Source organism: Plecotus auritus (assembly GCF_963455305.1).
Source record: "Plecotus auritus genome assembly, chromosome: 6".
NCBI classification, from domain to species: Eukaryota; Metazoa; Chordata; class Mammalia; order Chiroptera; family Vespertilionidae; genus Plecotus; species Plecotus auritus.
This window is the reverse complement of record NC_137773.1, coordinates 89962800-89982177: the sequence shown is the minus strand read 5'-3', so window position 1 is coordinate 89982177 and position 19378 is coordinate 89962800. Positions and strand designations below refer to the sequence as shown.

General features: G+C 43.5%; 1 protein-coding gene and 1 pseudogene across 6 annotated transcripts in view; both read left to right on the top strand.

Moving 5' to 3' along the window:
* The first annotated feature begins 1312 nt into the window (after positions 1-1312).
* LOC308251449 (putative KRAB domain-containing protein ZNF788) overlaps positions 1313-19378 on the top strand; it is a 31096-nt gene continuing 13030 nt past the window's right edge. For 2 of the 5 annotated variants that reach the window (XM_080674855.1, XM_080674857.1), the window contains exon 1: positions 3920-4034. In XM_080674855.1, coding sequence (XP_080530981.1) covers positions 3972-4034 — 63 coding nt within the window. In that variant the 5' untranslated portion in view covers positions 3920-3971. Of the gene's footprint in view, positions 2160-3837; positions 4905-12491; positions 12644-19378 lie in introns of those variants that run through there. The other 3 variants (XM_080674854.1, XR_013960926.1, XM_080674856.1) reach the window with 3 other exon arrangements.
* On the top strand, positions 9746-10584 carry LOC308251450 (high mobility group protein B2-like; annotated as a pseudogene). Its single transcript has 2 exons — positions 9746-10040; positions 10118-10584. The product of its transcript is annotated as a high mobility group protein B2-like (transcript).

Sequence of the window (19378 nt, the reverse complement as noted above, 5' to 3'; positions counted from 1 at the left end):
TTAATGCAGTCTGTTTTGAAGAAGGTAACTTCTAGACATACTGGCCACTTTGGGAATCTCTTGGGAGCACATGAGATTCATATGCTTTATAGACAGTGTGCCTCCACCACACTTGGTGGAGTCCCCTGCAGAGATGCTGCATTTTGTCCTTAGATTGAACAGGCCATCCCTGATTAAAGATGGGACACAAGCAGCAGATCTGTTAAACGCCACACAGTCATGTTAGCATTAGAGAGCATCAGACTTGCTTTCTTAATTATTCCTACAATACTTAAAAATTGATTTATTTTAAATGAGAAAACAAATGACTCTAGAATTTGTTGAAATAAGTCGCTCCGTTAGTGTCTTTCAGACACTAATCGAACTCACTCATTTTTTGGCATTAGCCAATATCTAGCTGTCTCATCTTACCAATAGCAGTAACTCCTTATCCAATGTCACCCCTTTGGCATAACGAACTCGGAATATCTTGCTTTACAGTAACCAAGTCAAGTAATGGGTGGAAGCCTCAACACTCTAAGCAAAGATCACAATAGAGCTAGACTCATTATTTAGAGGCCCGTTGCACGAAGAGATTTGTGCAAAAGGCCTTCCATTCCCTTGGCTTCCAGCACCGGTTTTCCTCCAGCACCCAGGACCCAGGCCTTTGCTCCAGCCAGAGTCTGCCATCTTCGTCTTCACTGCAGACTGTCTTGTCTCCGCTCCTGTAGATCCCTTCACTCACCCCCCCCCCCCCCCAGCCCTGCCTCTCATAGCAGGCATCCTGCCCCGCCTGGCCACTCCATGCCTGGAGCAGCTGCATGGCCGCCATCTTTGGCCTTCTAATTTGCATACTCACTCTGATTGGCTGTGGGCATAGTGGAGGTACGGTCAACTTACATGTTTGTCTATTATTAAGTAAGATGATGAGGTCATTTTTAAATGGGATTACAGTTCCCTAAGTGGCTTTGCAGCCCATACCAACCCCTCATCCAGAAAGGACCTCAGACCCTCTCGTCCCAATCTGGCTTGGGCGCCCCTCTTGTTCAGGACAAGGGAGTCCCTCTATCTGGAAACTGAGTCTGGAATTTCCAGCGCACACATGGTCCCGCTTTCAGAAAGCGCTACAGGAAGACACCACTGCTCCTCTAAAGCCATGGACCAGTTGGTAAAAAGCAAACATCCCTAATAGAGACGTGTTCCCGCCCAAAAGCGGAAGCTGGTTCTGCTCTTCCATCTGACTTGTTCCATCGGTTGTCACTCAGGAATAAGGGAGGCGGGTCCTTGCGAACTGTTCAATCAGGGCCACAGCAGGGCAGGGGGGTGGGGCGATGCTCAGGAAACTGCTTGGGTTTCGCCTGCGTTTAACCGCCTGGTCCTCTGGTACAAGTCAGTACCGGTGTGACTTGTACCGGCCAGGGAAGCCGCAGGGACGACACCGGGAGATTCCAGAAGCCGGGAAATGGTGAGAGTGCGGAACCGGGTGTCCCAGGACCGGCCGAGGGCCTGATGACGGGACCCGGCCTCCCTGCGGTCACTTCCGGAGTCTGCGCCGCTGGGACCTCAGTCCCCTCGACCCGGGCCAGAGTTTCTCTGGGCAGCTCTGCGTCCCCAGCCCCGCGTCACCCCAGTTGGTGCGGTGACGTCCGGGAGGGTCTTGAGGGGTGGGGAGGACAATCGTGACTCATTCTGCGGGGTTTATGCATGGGAGGGGCTGTGGCCTGTGGCGTTCCCAGTCCCTCCTTTCTCCCCAGGGGACACATTTTCTCCTGAGTTTTTCCAGTGTGTGGCAAGCAAAGTCCTTCAAGTCTACAACCCATTAATACTAAGATGGCCAAGCTGAGGATCCTTTCATACTTATACATTTATTTTTGCATTGCACAATTAGAAAAAGCTGCTATAAAACTAGGCAGAATGAATGGAAAACATTAAATTGGCCTCAGCTTCCATTTAGATAAATGGATCAACCTATCATACTGTTTAAGTGCCAACTCAATTTTTATTTTTATTTATTTATGTATGTATGTATGTATGTATGTATGTATGTATGTGAATCCTCACTCAAGGATAGCAACCAAGGTACCTGCCCTTGACCGGAATCAAACCTGGGACCCTTCAGTCCGTGGGCGGATGCTCTATCCACTGAACGAAACCAGCTAGGGCTCAACCCAATTTTTGAGGTATTAAAAATGACTGTCCTTATTTTAAAAGGGGGAAAGTCATGTCCTGACCGGTGTGGCTCGGTTGGAGCATTGTCCCATACACCAAACGTCACAGGTTTCATTCCCAATTAGGGCACATGCCTAGGTTGCAGGTTCCATCCCCAGTCTGGGTGCATGTGGGAGGCAAAGGATTGATGTTTCTCTCTCTCCCTCTCCCTTCTCTCTCTAGGTTCAATAAAATAGATAGATAGATAGATAGATAGATAGATAAATGGTCATTTGAAACCTGACTTGTCAAGGACAGATATAAATTGTAAATGCCTCCAAAACAAAATTTGGATTCAGCTGTGCTCTGTGTGTGTGTGTGTGTGTGTGTGTGTGTGTGTGTGTGTGTGTGTGTGTGTGTTGTAAATGTGAGATAATTTTCTACCTCTGGATGGTATTGTTAAAATTAATTTTAAGGCAAGTGCCTGTAAGAATTGGGTTCTCTAAAATTCTCAGATATACAGACTGACAGATGTCAGAGGGGAGGGGGATTTTTGGACTGGGGGAAAAGGTGAAGGGATTAAGAAAAAAAAGACTTATACAGAAAACAGTATGGTGATTATCAGAGGGAAAGGGGGATGGGGGAAAATAGAAAAGGGTAAAGGGGAGGTAAAAAGAGGAGTGGGGAAAGTAGATGAGGGTAAAGGGAGATAAATGGTGACAGAAGGAGACTTGACTTTGGGTGGTGAACACATGATACAGTTGATGTTTTATAGAATTGTACACTTGAAAACTATACTATAATTTTATTAACCAGTGTCATCCCAGGAAATTCAATAAAAATTTAAAATAAATAAACTAACTCATGCTTTTCACATGATCTAAGATTAATCCTTAGTAAATTAAAAGCTAGTTTAAGTTCGTTGGCTTAAGTAAAACAGACATGTCTTTATTTTGCCTGGGTTTTGCAAAGATAAGTCCATGTTAATAATGACTTTTGTGTCAATGAAAAATGTTTCTAGAGATTATAAAATGTCCAAGCTAAAGAATGCAAAATGATTACTTCTTATTCTTCAATGGAAATTGAGGTTTTAAGGGTTAAAATCTCAATTATATGTTAGGAGTAACTGCAGTCTTTCAGAAAAGCTCCTGGAGCCCTAACTGGTTTGGCTCAGTGGATAGAGCGTCGGTCTGTGGACTCAAGGGTCCCAGGTTCGATTCCGGTCAAGGGCATGTACCTTGGTTGCGGGCACATCCCCAGTAGGGGGTGTGCAGGAGGCAGCTGATCGATGTTTCTCTCTCATCGATGTTTCTAACTCTCTATCCCTCTCTGTAAAAAATCAATAAAATATATTTAAAAAAAAAAAAAAAGAAAAGCTCCTGGAACACCTCAAGAATTGAAATTGCACAGGGAGCATTGTAAAATAAGTGATGATCTTCTAGGTTATATTGTATGGGTAAACAACGGTTATAAATTTAAGAATAATCAGTGCTATAGGAACCCCAAGATGTTCACGTGGTTCTTCCCTGCTCCCTGACTCTCCCTATTTAGGTTTTTTCATTCCTTCATATATCCCAGTGAATTTAAGCTGAACTTAGATGCAGGAACCTATGAGCTGATATTATTAAAAGGAAACATCTTACACTATTGCCATGTTTTGATAGAGTTATTTCAAGGAAATGCCAAGTTGGTAACAGTTTTCTTTCACAGCGAGCTCCCAGAAGACAGAGACTTTAAAAAACATTGATTGCCACCTGGAGATGTTGTTTATTGGAAAGGACAGCTAATAAAAGACACTCCAACTTCCTTGGAAAGGATTTTATCAGTTGCCTAACTGGAATTGGATGCCTACCTCTGTCTGTGGACTTCAAAGACTCTTTGAGGATGAGGAGCCGCTGACACCAAAGGTAGACAGCTATCCCAAGTAATGGACCAGATCTGTATATTTGCAGATTGATATTGAACTCAGAATCCATGTTATTTGATTGTCTTTACCTGACAGCTGCTGATATTAGTCATAATAATAGTTATACTTGTTCTTTGGGTGTTTCCATCTGTTCCAGCTGTTTATGATGGCTGGACATGTCTCAGATATCTGTTAATGCTCTTTTCGTGGCTCCTATAAATGTTCTACTAAATGCCAAGGAAGGATGAGAAGGCAAAACTTGGATCATGATAATTAATAGGATAGAAATGATTCATAATGTTTTTTCATAATGAAGGCCATAAGATCTGATTGCCTTCCATTTACCTGCCCTTTCCTTTTTTGGGTAAGATTCTGCTTCCACTCAGATCCCGTCCCCAGGGGACTTCCTAGGAATGAGCCTTCCTAGTGCTGTGAGACCACACTATCCGACCAAAAGGTTGGTCATCAATGCATCCTTCGGATTGATTTATGAGTAAAAGGGGAAACTGTGGAGGAAAAAAGGGTTCTATGAACTGTAACCTCACAGGGTGATCTGCTCATAAATCACTAACTGGGCAAATCATGATGAGTGGTCACAACCCAGGCCTATAACTTCTTTAATGAAAGTTTTTATAGCATCTAGGTTAACTCAGCTTTGAAATGCCAGAAGTGGGGTGTTAACCCTCAAAAGAGCACATAGTATTGTTAACTATCTATAATTCAATCCCTGCCTTTCTTCAGTCTTCCTTACATCCCCTTCTTAATTTTAAATGCATAAAAAAAACCTGCAAAACTGTTACTCTCAGGAACATTTGAGGTCTTGTTCCATGGCTATGTCATCAGTTTGACTCAAATAAACTCATAAAAATTCTCCCTGGGTTCGGACATTTCTTTCGTTAATACAGCATCACATTGCAGGTGTTAAACTGTGTTTCCCTTTTTCTTTCCTTGGGTGTTGTGGTTTGTTTCTGAGGGCTGTTCATTGCTTTTGGGTGATTTCAAATAAAATCCCAGGGCTTAGACTTGCAACACATGTTTAAGTATAATCAGTTGTTTACAGAACAATTTCTCAGCATGGAAATAATGAATTACCATTATTTTCTGAAAGCAGTAGATAGTTGAGGGTTTTCTTGTTGAGTTAGCAAAATACCTTATAATTATTTTCCCTCCTTTACACATAAATACTGGGTTTAAGTGCTTTTGCAGAATTGTTCAAACACTGGGTTTATGTGGTGCTTAAAATATAAATGGTGGTTCAGAGCAACTCCACTGGGAAGCAGAGCCTCAGGTCAGTGACACGAAGCTAAGACCCCCCCCTCCACACACACACACACACACACACACAAAGGGTGTGTGCCTGCAAAGGGAAGTACTTAAAGGCCCAGTTATTCTTCCAGAAGCACCTCCCCTGCAGGTGTCCTACCTGCTCACACCCACCATGGAAGGAGCCTTTACACTGAGAAGCTACAGCCCTGAAAGCTGGGGGTGCAGGTGCACCTGGGTGAGGGGGTGAAGACCCTTCTGAGGTTTTAGTTGTGCTTCCCCTGCGCCTGTTTCTAGGCATATAGGTTGGAGTTTTGCATCCCCAGTGTGGGTGCACTCAGAGTGTCATTTGTGCACATTGAGGAAGTCTGAAAGAGCAGTCTGTGTCCTGGGTTAGGGACTGTGAATTTGGGAGTTCGTTTGGATCAGAACCTTCAACTAAATCCAACTGAGCACTTCCTCGCTGTGAGCTGAAGCCTGAGAGAGGGAGCATTTCCATTATCCCCCGGGGAGAGGAGGGTGTTGGAGCTCCCAGGCTTTATTCCTTGGGCCGCTCAGGTGTCCCTCCTCACCTTTCCCAGGGATAGATCCACTCCAGGGGTTGTCTCAACCTGGAGAGTCTAGGATGTGGAACCTTCTGAAAATGGCTCTCCTTCTGTCCTGTGGGAAGCAGGCTGCTCATCTGAGCTGAATCCAATACTTGTTTCTTTCCTTCGGGTCCTTTATCCACTGAATAGTGCAGCCTTTTGCTCTAGTTTCCCTGAGAGCTTGGACTCTGAAACTGTAAGATGACTGAGAGATATGAGGTGAGAAAAGCAAGAAAACTGTGGAACCAAGTAGAATTTTTATTCCTTTATGCAAGAGAACTTGAAGAAATTAGTTGAGTTGCCCCATGTCCTTTTAGTCAGCAAGAGATTTGAAATTTTCTTTGTATGGTTTATACTTTTATAACTATTAGTGTTTAAAGAATTTAAATAATAGAATGGTTAGTAAATAGTAAATTATGGTATATATAAACTTTTGTGTTTATTTTTTAATATATTTTTTTATTGATTTCAGAGAGGAAGGGTGAGGGAGAGAGAGCTAGAAACATCAATAATGAGAGAGAATCATTGATTGCTGCCTCCTGCACGCCCCACACTGGGGATCGAGCCTGCAACCTGGGCATGTGCCCGGACCAGGAATCGAACCGTGACCTCCTGGTTCTTAGGTCGATGCTCAACCATTGAGCCATGACAGCTGGGCTCTGTGTTTATTTAAAATAAATCTGTAAGATAGCAAAGTCTAAGGTAAGATGACTCCCTGCAAATATCTTCTGGCCCCTCCAGCACTGTTACTCCAGCCACCCCCAAATACAGTTTTGATCATTTCTTGAGCCTCCTGTTAGTGTTTCTCTATATAAAAACAAGCCATTGCAAGTACATATTTTCTTATGTATGTTCTTCCTTGTAATAAGCTGTTAGACTCCACATCTTTTGTTGTTTGCTGACAGCTTAAGCCTCCCCCCCACTCTTCTCTTGTGACCATACCTGGACCGGCCAATGAGAAAAACTGGGGCTTCCTCCTCTGGCACTGGCTTCAGATTCCAACCACACAAGCCCCAGCCTATGTGCAGAATCTTGCTCAGGCTCCACCCTAACCCACAGCAGACACCCAAACCAAGCTCCTTTCCTTGCTTCCTGAAGCCATTTCAGAGCTGCCTAAGAGGCCGCCCTGCTCTCTCCAAAGACCTCTATTATGCAGTTGTAAGCCTTTCCCTGCCTACCCTCTGGGCCACACTAGAATCGGTCTCAACATGAGGACCACACCTCTGCAGGTAAAGGTAACATTTGGGTATGTAGGCAACATGTCCCCACGTGACCACCAATATGCATTTGTCTCTTGCTTTAACTTGCTCACCTGTTCTGCTGCCTGCTGCCTGCACTGTGGCTGCTGGGCTCTGGGAAGCTGGTGCTGTGAGCTGTGCCACAGGGTGTGGCATTGCTGAGACTACCAAGACTCAGTTCTATGTGCAGCCGACCAGAGTGGGCAGTTTTAAGAAATTCTAGACATTTGGGAGCAGGAGTGTGGGGTTGGGCCCCTCCTTAAAGTGGTCCTAGGTGTTGCCTTTGCTGGGATTTATCTGTGTGTTAGAGGGAAGCTGTGACAGAGGCTGGGTTGGCCCCAACATGCCCTGGAGTCAGGGGTCGAGGGAAAGACTACACCCTGTGGGAAAGGTGGGTCCATCTCATGGTCACTCCTGAAACATCAGTTATTTACAAAGAGGAAGAGAGGGTACAAGGTAGTCAGTAGGTAGCCAACTGAGTCCACTCCCCCACCCTCACCACCACCCATAAGCACCTCGGCTGCGGCTGCTCCTACCTCTACTGCAACACAGAACCTGCCCTTGGGGTTAAGGAGACAATACCCATGGCACCCTGTGGCACAGCCAAACCTGATTTCAGCTTAGGTCCTTGAACTCTATAATGCAACAACCAGTTATGGTGGAAAGGCTTCTAAACCTGACAGTGCTGGTTAGAGGCTCTCTGCAAGAAAAAAAATGATCAATGCTGGCATACCTCATTTATTTGTACTGCTTTATTGGGCTTTGCTTTATTGCACTTTGCAAAGGTTGCATTTTTTACAAACAACACCTTCCACCAGCACAAAGATCACAGCTCACTTTATTGCTATACTTACTTTCAGTGTGATGGTTTGGAACCAAACCCATGATATCTCTGAGGTATGCCTGCACTAGAAAAGAGAGAGCACACCCTTTCCTGAAGTAGAGCAGATCTTCAAATAATGTGGTTTTGTTCAAGGTCATTTTGCTATAAAGTTGATGAGGGGAAAAGTGAGACAAAGCAGCGAGCCTCATGGGCACTGGCTCACGCCACTGGAGAAGCCAAATGCTGGGTCACTCTGCTCTTTCCAGAGGTGGAGGAATCCCAGGCCTAGCAAGGAGTCTCCTTTGGCAGTGACGCGGGCTGCTTTGGAGAAGGGATGATGTGGGTAAAATGAAACTGTTAATTCTTACTGCCTACAGTGTGTCTGTTCTCAGTTAATTTGCTCAGCGGTGTGCTGCAACTTCTCCACTGGACCCTCAGAAAGATACTTTCATTCTTGTGTGGGTGTCAAAATCAGTGCACTCAGGAGATTTTGGTAGAAAACTCATATTCCACCATCTGCTGAAATGTCTTTCACTTGTATTTACACCATTGATGTTTAAAGTGATTATTGAAATAGCTGGATTAATACCTACCATATTTTTATCATTTTTATTTATTGCTCTTGTGTTTTCTTGTCTTCCACTTCTACCTTTTCTGCCCTCTTTCTTTTTGAGCATTTTACCAGATTACATTTTTGTCTTCTTTTAGCATATCATGCTGTTTGGTTTTTTTACTTTCTTTGTCATTGCCCTTGAGTTTGCAGTATACATTTATAACTAATCCAAGTCCTCTCTGAAGTAACACCATAGCACTTCACTGGGTGTGCAGGTTTCTTATAACAGAGAGTTCCCAATTTCTCTCTCCCTGTCACTTGTAACATTCCTGTCATTCAATTCACATATTCAAAAGCTATAATTACTGAACATATTGCTGCTATTATAATTTTCAACAAAATGTTCTCTGTTAGGTTAGTTAAGAATAACAAAACAGCCCTAGCCGGTGTAGCTCAGTGGAGAGAGCGTCGGCCTGCGGACTGAAGGGTCCCGGGTTCGATTCCGGCCAAGGGCACATGCCCGGGTTGTGGGCTCCATCCCCAATAGGGGGCGTGCAGGAGGCAGCCGATCCATGATTCTCATCACGGATGTTTCTATCTCTCTATCCCTCTCCCTTCCTCTCTGAAATCAATAAAGAAATATATTAAAAAAAAAAAAAAGAATAACAAAACAGGCTGAGGATTGGCTAAGTCCATGGTCGGCAAACTGCGGCTCGCGAGCCACATGCGGCTCTTTGGCCCCTTGAGTGTGGCTCTTCCACAAAATACCACTGCCTGGGCAAGTCTGTTTTGAAGAAGTGGCGTTAGAAGAAGTTTAAGTTTTAAAAATTTGGCTCTCTTCCCTTAGCTGGTCTGGCTCAGTGGATAGAGTGTCGGCCTGCGGACTGAAGGGTCCCAGGTTCGATTCCGGTCAAGGGCATGTACCTTGGTTGCGGGCACATCTCCAGTAGGGGGTGTGCAGGAGGCAGCTGATCGATGTTTCTCTCTCATCGATGTTTCTAACTCTCTACTCCTCTCTGTAAAAAATCAATAAAATATTTTTTAAAAATAAAATAAAATAAAATAAAAAATTTGGCTCTCAAAAGAAATTTTAATCGTTGTACTGTTGATATTTGGCTCTGTTGACTAATGAGTTTGCTGACCACTGGGCTAAGCGATAAACCAGTTCACGCCAGAACCCAGCGAGGGACCGGCCGCTTGGAGGGACTCTGAGGAAAACCTACCACCAGGTGGACACCGTCTGTCATCATGGGTAAAGGAGACTCCAACAAGCCAGGCGCAGGATGTCCTTGTATGCCTTCTTTGTGCAAACCTGCCTGGAAGAGCACAAGAAGAAACACCCCGACTCTTTCCTCAATTTTTCCGAATTCTCCAAGAAATGTGTGGAGAGATGGAAGACCATGTCTGCAAAGGAAAAGTCAAAGTTCGAAGATATGGCAAAGAGTGACAAAGCTCGCTATGACCGGGAGATGAAAAATTATGTTCCCCCCAAAGGTGACAAGAAAGGAAAGAAAGAAGATCCCAACGCTCCTAAAAGGCCTCCATAAGTTTTTTGTTTTTTTAAATCGCTCAAATTGCCCCTTGCTTTTCCAGTTTATTAACTCTGTTACTTCCTTTCAGATCTGCCTTATTCCTGTTTTGCTCTGAACATCGCCCAAAGATCAAAAGTGAACACCCTGGTTTATCCATTTGGGGTACTGCAAAAAATTGTGTGAAATGTGGTCTGGACAATCAGCCAAAGATAAGCAACCATATGAACAAAAAGCAGCTAAGCTAAAGGAGAAATATGAAAAGGATATTGCTGCATACCATGCCAAGGGCAAACGTGAAGTGGGAAAGAAGGGCCCTGGCAGGCCAACTGGCTCAAAGAAGAAAAACGAACCAGAAGATGAGGAGGAGGAGGGAGAGGAAGAAGATGATGATGATGATGAAGAAGATGAAGAATAAAGGCTGTGCTGTAATGATGTGTGCGGAGTATGTGTGTGTGCTCTCAGGCAATTGTTTTGCTAAGAATGTGAATTCAAGTGCAGCTCAATATTAGCTTCAGTATAAAACCTGTACAGATTTTTTTATAGCTGATAAATTCTTTGTAGAGAAAATATTTTATAAAAAAAATGCAGGTTGTAGCTTTTTGAGGGGCTACTACAAACAGATTTTAAGGCTTCTGATGTTAAATGTTTCTAAATATTTAATGGTTTCTTTAATTTCTTGTGTATGGTAGCACAGCAAACTCATAAGAATTAGTACCAATAGTAGTAAATTTTGGGTTTTCTAGACTGTTGCATTTTGTGTCTTTTTTAAGATTTTGTAATAAAATTATGTATATTAAGAAAAGAATAACAAAACAAATTATCTTATTTTACCTTTATTTATTCCTTCTCTAACACTCTACTTTTCTTTATCATTCACCTTCCTCCTGATGAATTTCTTACAAAGCAGGGATATTGGTGACAAATTCCCTCAAATTTAATCTGTCTTTATTTCTCCCTCACTTTTGAAAGATAATTTGACTTTACACAAAATTCTAGTTGGGTGGTTTCTCTTCCAACACTTTATTTCACAAAACTCTCTTCCTGCTTTTATTGTTTCTGAGACAAAGTTCCATTTCATTTTTATCTTTGTTTTTCTAAGGTTCCCCCTTCTTTTAGATTTTATCTTTGACTTGCTGTCCCCAGACACTTCTATTATGTCATAAACCCTTTTATATATTTCTGGCAGCAATATGTTGTCAGCCAAACCTAGAGTGGGGGCTCACCTGATTCTACAAGTGAGCATAACAGTTTTAGAAGAGGTAACATGATATATATTCTATAGATAAGTACTCCAAATCTTTACATATCAATACATATAATCTGTTCTTAAAAGGTACATATGATGACAAATCTATGTAACCCATTTTTCTAAATAGCCACATGGTTTGTTACCAATTTCAGCTGCCAAAACCATGAATGAAAACTCAGATTGCCACTTTACAGGGCAAACAAACATATGCAAATTATATTATTTGAAAAACTGAATTCCTTTATTGTTGTTAATCCTCACCAGAGGATTTTTTCCCACTGATTTTTTAGACTAAGTGGAAGGGAGGGGGAGAGACAGAGAGTGAAAACATTGATTTGAGAGAGACACATTGTTTGGTTGCCCCCCCCCCCTCACCCCCGCCCCGCCCCCGCGGAGGTTGAGCTTGCAACCTAGGCATGTGCCCTTGACTAGAATCCAAATAGAACCCTTCAGTCTGCCAGGTGACACTTCAACCACTGAGCCAAACCGGCTAGGGCCTGAATTTCTTCTTAAAAATTTTATCATCAAATATTAACACCCTTGGGATCAAGATTCACAAATGGTCTGTGGAAGTGGGGAGGGTCTCCTGATGTTTCTGTCATGATTTAGCTCTGTTATGCCCCATAAATGACCACTGTCCTGATTCTTTATTCTTTGCCATCTATTATTTTTCACTAAGCAGTGTTCTTTCAGTTTTGCCTCCTTTGACCTTTCACCAAATGGGTATTAATGGGGTTCCTTGAACAGATTTCCGGTGGTTACTTTGCCTCATATGTTTCACACATGCTGGCATCTGGGGCCTGGTCTAGGACTGTGGGTTTCAAACTTCCCTCCAGAGCCAAGTGCCCCTGACACCACAGGATTCTTTAAAGTATCAGATGAGTGCGTATGAGGGACAGAAGGGCCGACCTTTCCCCTCCGGAAATGACCAAATATCAAAATGGACCCAGACTGATCTTTATCTATGGTGAGGTCATTTTTTAAGAGAATGTGAAGAAGAGTCATAGTTCTGTGAACAGCCTTATGCTGGGAAGGGCAGATTGTGGCCCACTGCCATTGGCTCATAGACCTCGGCCTGCTGTCACTCAGTCGTGATAGGGCGGGGCCTTGAAACTGTCCAATCAGAAGAGTTCTTGGTAACATTTGTGGGCGTGGCGCTTTGTTAAGGGGTGGACTGCGCGTTTGGCGTGGACTGCTCGCCGGTAGCTTCTAGCGGCTAGCGCCCCTGCCACGCTGTGGGCCCTCTCTCGCTCCTCGGCCTGAGGGGGCTAGACACGTCCTCTGTGGTTGTGGCCAGCGCTCGCCGCTTGCCGCGGGAGGGAGTCGGAAGGTGGAAGGCAGGGAGCTCCGGAAACCCGAGAAATGGTAAGTGGGCGGGGCGGGTGTCAGGAGACCAGGATGAGGAGCTGGTTGGCACCAGCTGAGGTGGGACAGCGCCTCCCCGAGGTCCCTTCGGAGTCTGCGGACCCGGACCCGAGTCGCTGGGACATCGGTCCGCTCCGGCACGCAGCGCGGGGCCTCGGCGGCAGCCCGGCCTCAACAGCAGCCCGGACCCGGCGAGCCTTCCCATCACTGCGCGTGGTCGCCTCCCCCCCGCATTGCGCCGTGACCACGGGAAGGGTCACCAGGGGACGATCGTGACTCATTCCCCAGGGTTCTGCGTGGAGGAGCTGTGGTGTGTGTCCCCTTTCTCTTTCTCCCCGGGGGACTTGTTTTCCCCTCACTTTTCCAAGTGTTTGGGAAGCAGAGCCTCAAACCCACCACCCTGTCCCCTCAGCCTAACTCCTCCGAGGGCTGGCAGTAAATCCCTACATTTCCGGATTACCTACCACCCCCACCCCTGCCCAGCCCCCCATTCCGGAGGCCATCTTACCCCCCAAGTCACGGCCTTTTATTAACTAGTTGTCTTCTGCGGTGCATTTCATACAGACTCAGTGTGTTATCACTCATCTACTGAGCCATGGGTGGCTCTCTTCGGGAATTTATTTTTGTGTATATTTTACAGGAGAGGAAAGTAGGGAATAACCATATGAAATCCCCTTTCCTGTGGGAACAGACATTCTATGGGAAGCCCCTTGGGTGATTGTCCCGGGAAACTCCTGGGTGACAGATGCTTTCAGCGCAGTTCCAGGTCAGTCCTGCCCCTCCCTAGGTTTGTCATTTTGAAAAAAAAATTTATTCACTTGAAACAGTTTTTCAATAAATTAAACATTGTTTAAATCACTAGAGCTTGGGATACAGTAAAAGTATTTACAAAGAGGCAATAAACAGGTGAATATCAGGAAAAAATAAAATACTTCATTATTACATATATGAGTCAAAATTTTTGTTTCCCTTTTCCCTTCCTCCCCCATCTTCCCCCACAACCCCCACCAAATGGGTGTAGTAATATTCTGATGTCTGTTGTCTTTTTTGTTTGTTTGTTAATCCTCACCCTAGGATATTTTTCCTTTGATTTTTAGAGTGGAAGGGAGAGGGAGAGACAGAGAGAGAAACATTGATGCGAGAGAGACACGGCGATTGGTTGCCTCCGGCATGTGCCCCTGACCAGGGCTGGGGGGATCAAGCGTCCCCTTGATGGGAATTGAACCCAGGACCCTTCAGTCAGAGGGCCGATGCTCTGTCCGCTGATCCAAACCGGCTAGGGCTGTTATCTTTTGGGTGATTTCAAGTGGCACATCCATTGACTATCCTCTCCCGCCCACCCCCCCACCGAATGCTCCCCTACTGGGGATCAAACCCACAATCCAGTTATGTGCCCTGACCAGAAATCGAATTGGTGATCTTTTGGTGCACGGGACAACACTCAACCAACTGAGCCACACTGGCCAGGGCATAGTTACTAATTTTTTTGAAGTCAAATAGTTTTTTAAGATATGAAATGATGAGACTTCAGTTTTTTTTCAGAGCATTTTAGGTTTACAGAAAAATTAATCGGAAAATAGTTTTCATTTGGCCCTCTACAGCCACACTGTTTACACTGTTTGTCACATCTCCTATTACTGTGTTATATGTATGTGTTATAATTGAGGGACCAATGTTGATGCATTAAAGCTCATTGTTTATATTAGCATTGATTCTGTATTATAAATCTGCTAGAGGCCCAATGCACAAAATTCGTGCTAGAGTAGGCCTTCGCAGCCACAGCAGCTGCCTGGATCCTTCCCTCGCAGCCACGGTGGCTTCCTTGATCCTGTGGCTGCAGCCCCAGCTTCATCCGGAAGGTCATCCAGAAGGACTTCCAGTCTAATTAGCATATTACGCTTTTATTATTATAGACTAGAGGCCCAGTGCATGAATTTTGTGCACTGGGGCGCCCCTCAGCCCGGCCTGCACCCTCTCCAATCTGGGACCCCTCAGGGGATGTCCAACTGCTGGTTTAGGCCCCATCCCAACTAGCAGTTGGATATCCCTCTCACAATCCGGGACCGCTGGCTTCTAACTGCTTGCCTGCCTACCAGCTTGATCGCCATCTAACCGCTCCCCTGCCAGCCAGATGGCCCCCAACTGCCCTCCCCAGCCAGCCTCAATGGCCCCCAACTGCCCTCCCCTGCCGGCCTCATGACCCCCAACTGTCCTCCCCTGCTGGCCTCAATGGCCCCCAACTGCCCTCCCCTGCCAGCCTCATGACCCCCAACTGTCCTCCCCTGCCGTCCTCATGGCCCCCAACTGCCCTCCCTGGCCAGCCTCACGGCCCCCAACTGCCCTCCCCTGCTGGCCTGATTGCCCCTAACTGCCTCTGCCTCTGCCCCCACCACTGTGGCTTTGTCTGGAAGGAAGTCGGACAGTCAGAAGATGTCCCGTCTCCCGGTCTAATTTGCATATTATCCTTTTATTAGTATAGATGGGTTTTGATAAATGTATAATGACATATGGCCATTATTTCTATATCCTATAGAATCATTTTACATACCTCAAAGTACCCTGTGTTCCACCTATCCATTCATCCCTCCCTCCAACCCCTAAATTCTTCACAAGCAAAAATCTTTTTACTGGCTCTTCCAGGGTGTCATGTACTTGGAATCATATAGTATGTAGTCTTGTCAGAGTATCTCCTTTCACTTAGCAATATACTTTTAAGTTTTCTCCTTGTCTTCTCATGGCTTGAAAACTTATTTTTTTCATCACTGTACAATATTTCATGGTATGGCTATACCACAGGTTGGTTGGTTATTCTATTGAAGGATATCTTGCTTAAGTCTTGGCAGTTATGAATAAAACAGCTATAAATATCTGTTTGAATGTTTCTGTGTGAATACAGGTTGAAATTGCCTGTCTTCCAAAGTAGACATACCATTTTCCATTTCCACCAGCAGTGAATAAGGATTTCTGTAGCTTAACATCTTCGCCATGTTTGGTATTCTGAGTCTTGAATTTTATCCATTGTAATAAGTATCTAGTGGCATCCATTGTTGTTTTATATGCAATTCCCTAATGATATTTGATGTTGAGCTTATTTTCATATGCTTATTTGCCATTTGTATATCTTCTTTATGATGTGTGCTTAGATCTTTTGCCCATTTTTCATTGGATTATCTGTCTTTTTTTTTTTTGGCATGAAATATTTTTATTAAAAGTTTAACCTTAATGAGGAACTGCATTCAAGATACAGGATTAAAAATACACTTAGCAGACATCTCAGTGCAAAGAAATAAAAATAGAATGGAAGGTACTGAAGTAGCAGAAGGCAGTTAAACGCTTTATATAAGTAAAAATACTTCGCTTTTATAGAAAAAAATGGGTATATCAATGCAAGTCTCACTTAAGCAAAAAGCCATTTTTTTACATGCAATAAACCTTAATATTTCAAGAAAAACAATCTTAAATATAATAATGTTACATGCAATAAACATTAATATTTTAAGAAAAATGATTTTAAATATAATAATGTTACATGCAATAAACCCTAATATTTTAAGAAAAAAAATCTTAAATATAATGTTACATACAATAAACATTAATATCTCAAGAAAAGTAATTTTAAATATGATGTTACATGCAATAAACTCCAATTATTCAAGAAAAGTGATATTACATATAATACATGCAATAAACATTAATATTTCAAGAATAAAAGGATTTTAAGTATAATAATATTACCAAAACTGTACTAACATAGTGTGATATCACAAAATTAAAAAGTTGTAGGAAAATCTCCAAATAACAGGATAACTTCTATTATATTCTAGAATATTTTTTCCCTCTGGCTCTATTTTTGCTCATCAGTTTATGTTGTTTATTATATTCCACAAATGAGTGAGATCATATGATATTTATCTTTCTCCAACTGGCTTATTTCACTTAGCATAATGCTCTTCAAGTCCATCCATGCTGTTGCAAATGGTAAGAATTCCTTCTTTTTTAGCGCAGCGTAGTATTCCATTGAGTAGATGTACCATAGTTTTCTAATCCACTCATCTGTTGATGGGCACTTAGGCTGGTTTCAACTCTTAGCTATTTTAAAGTGTGCTGCTATGAACATAGGGGTGCATATGTCCTTTCTGATTGATGTTTCTGATTTCTTGGGATATATTCCTAGATGTGGGATTATTGGGTCAAATGGGAGTTCCATTTTTAATTTTTTGAGGAAACTCCGTACTGTTGTAGTTGCACCAATCTGCATTCCCACCAGCAGTGCACCAGGGTTCCTTTTTCTCCGCATCCTCACCAGCACTTGTCGTTTGTTGATTTGTTGATGATAGCCATTCTGACAGGTGTGAGATGGTACCTCATTGTTGTTATATTTGCATCTCTCAGATAATTTGTGACTTTGAGCATGTTTTCATATATCTCTTGGCCTTCTTTATGTCCTCTTTTGAAAAGTGTCTATTTAGGTCCTTTGCCCATTTTTTGATTGGATTGTCTTCCTTTTGTTAAGTAGTGTGAGTTCCTATCTGTCTTCTTATTGTTGAGTTTTAAGAGTTCTTTGGACATTTTAGATACCAGTCCTTTATAAGATTAGTGTTCTACAAAGATTATTTTTTCCCGATCTGTGCCCTTTTCGTTCTCTTACCACTGTCTTTTGTAGAACAGTGGCATTTCATTTAATGAAGTGATAGTTACTATATGCTTTTGGTGTTCTATCCTAAAATTTATCAGTTAACATAAGATCAACTTGAATTTTCTTCTATGTGATTTTCTAGGAGTTTTTTACTTTTGCTTTTTACATTTAGATCTATGATCTATTTTCTTTGAGTTCACTGATCCTTCATTCTGCTTCATCTAGTCTGCTGTTGAGCCCCTCTATTGTGTTTTTCCATTTAGTTATTTCATTCTTCAAGCTGTGATTTATAATTTGTACTTTTATGTTTTTCTTTGTTGACATTCTCACTTTGTTCATTCATTTTTCTGAGCTAAATGAACATCTTTATGACTTTTATTTTGAATTTTTATCAGGTACATCATTTCCTTTTCATTAAAGTGTTTTTCTGAGGTTTATCTTATATTTTGTTATCTTATATATTGATTTTTTTGTTTGTTTTTCTTGACTCTTTGTGTTGAGTTCTATGCATTAGATAAAACAGCCACCTCTTCCAGTTTTGAAGGAGTGACTTTATATAAAAGGTGTATTTTATCATTCAATACTGCCTTAGCTCTTGGTTGTCTCTTAAACCTTTATCATTGTCCAATAAGCCCATTTCATTTTTAGTGCCTCCTACTAGATGAAGATGGGCAAGACCTGTCAGTATCCCAAAGGAGAGAATCTCAGTGAGCACTAAGACTCAGACATATTGGAAGCCAGACCCTCAGGAGGCAGGGTGTGTTTTGTTGTTGTTGTTGTTTTTATTGATTTCTTTAGAGAGGAAAGGAGCGAGAAAGAGAGAGAGAAAACATCGATTGGCTGCTTCCTGCATGCCCTTCTCTAGGGATCGACCCCGCAACCTGGGTATGTGCCCTAACCAGGAATTAAACCAGTGACCTCTTGGTGCATGGGAAACGCTCAACCACCTGAGCCACAGCGGCTGGAACAGGCAGCAGCTTTTAAATTATGCAGTACACCTCTTTCAGGGGAAGACTGGTAGATGGGCATTTCTGTCTGCTCCTTCTGTGCTGAGCTCTGGGGTGATAGCCAGTTACGAACTATTTCTTAGCCACCATCCTGTGAACCCATGACACAAGCCCGGCAGGCCACCAGAGCCAGGCTGTTAAGAATGTGTTCTTTGGGCAGCAGACACAAACGCCAGGGCACCAGACATGTATACAGGCTCCTTTCTTGGATTCACCGATGAGCTGGGGCTGGGGCAGGATGGGGGAGAGGGTGACGATGGCACCCTCCATCCTCCCCAGTCTCTGGAGAGGAGGTATTTGGGCCCTAAATATGTGTTTAATTAGAAGCTACCCCTCAGGACATAGCTGTGAAGGTAAGCTAATAATCTTCTTTCACACATACTGAGAGCCTAGAGTAAGGCCGATGGAGGGCGCAAAGATGGTTACCTCCAGCCTTGGTCCCTAGAGAGTATCTCAGTAGGCCTCTAGGTGTGTGTCAAACCAGAAGCCTGCCCTTCAGGCCAAAGCTCCTGGACAAGCAAATAAGTCTCTTTTGCAGAAAGACTGGAGTATTTCAGCCTGCTGTCTCAGTGCTGTGCCAAGACTAGTTTCTCCTTTGTTGTTCATGGGACCCAGGAACGAAAACCCCACGAGTTAACCAGAGCTAGACAATTGATGTGTCTCCTGGGCAGCAGCCACAAAAATCGGGGCACCTGCCGAAACCGGTTTGACTCAGTGGATAGAGCATCGGTCTGTGGACTGGGGGGTCCCAGGTTCGGTTCCGGTCAAGGGCATGTGCCTTGGTTGCGGGCACACCCCCAGTGGGGGGTGTGCAGGGGGCGGCTGATTGATGTTTCTCTCTCATCGATGTTTCTAACTCTCTGTCCCTCTCCCTTCCTCTCTGTAAAAAAATCAATAAAATATACTTTAAAAAAAAAAAATCGGGGCACCAGACCAAGTGTAAAAGCTCTGCAGGAGATACTGGTGAGCTAGAGCAAGGCAGAAGTAAAATGTAAGTATTGCACCTGCTAGGCTCAGTCTTTGTGGAGTATTTCAATAGGTCCTTACATGTATGTTAAATTAGATGCCTGCCTTTCAGACTGCAACTGTGAA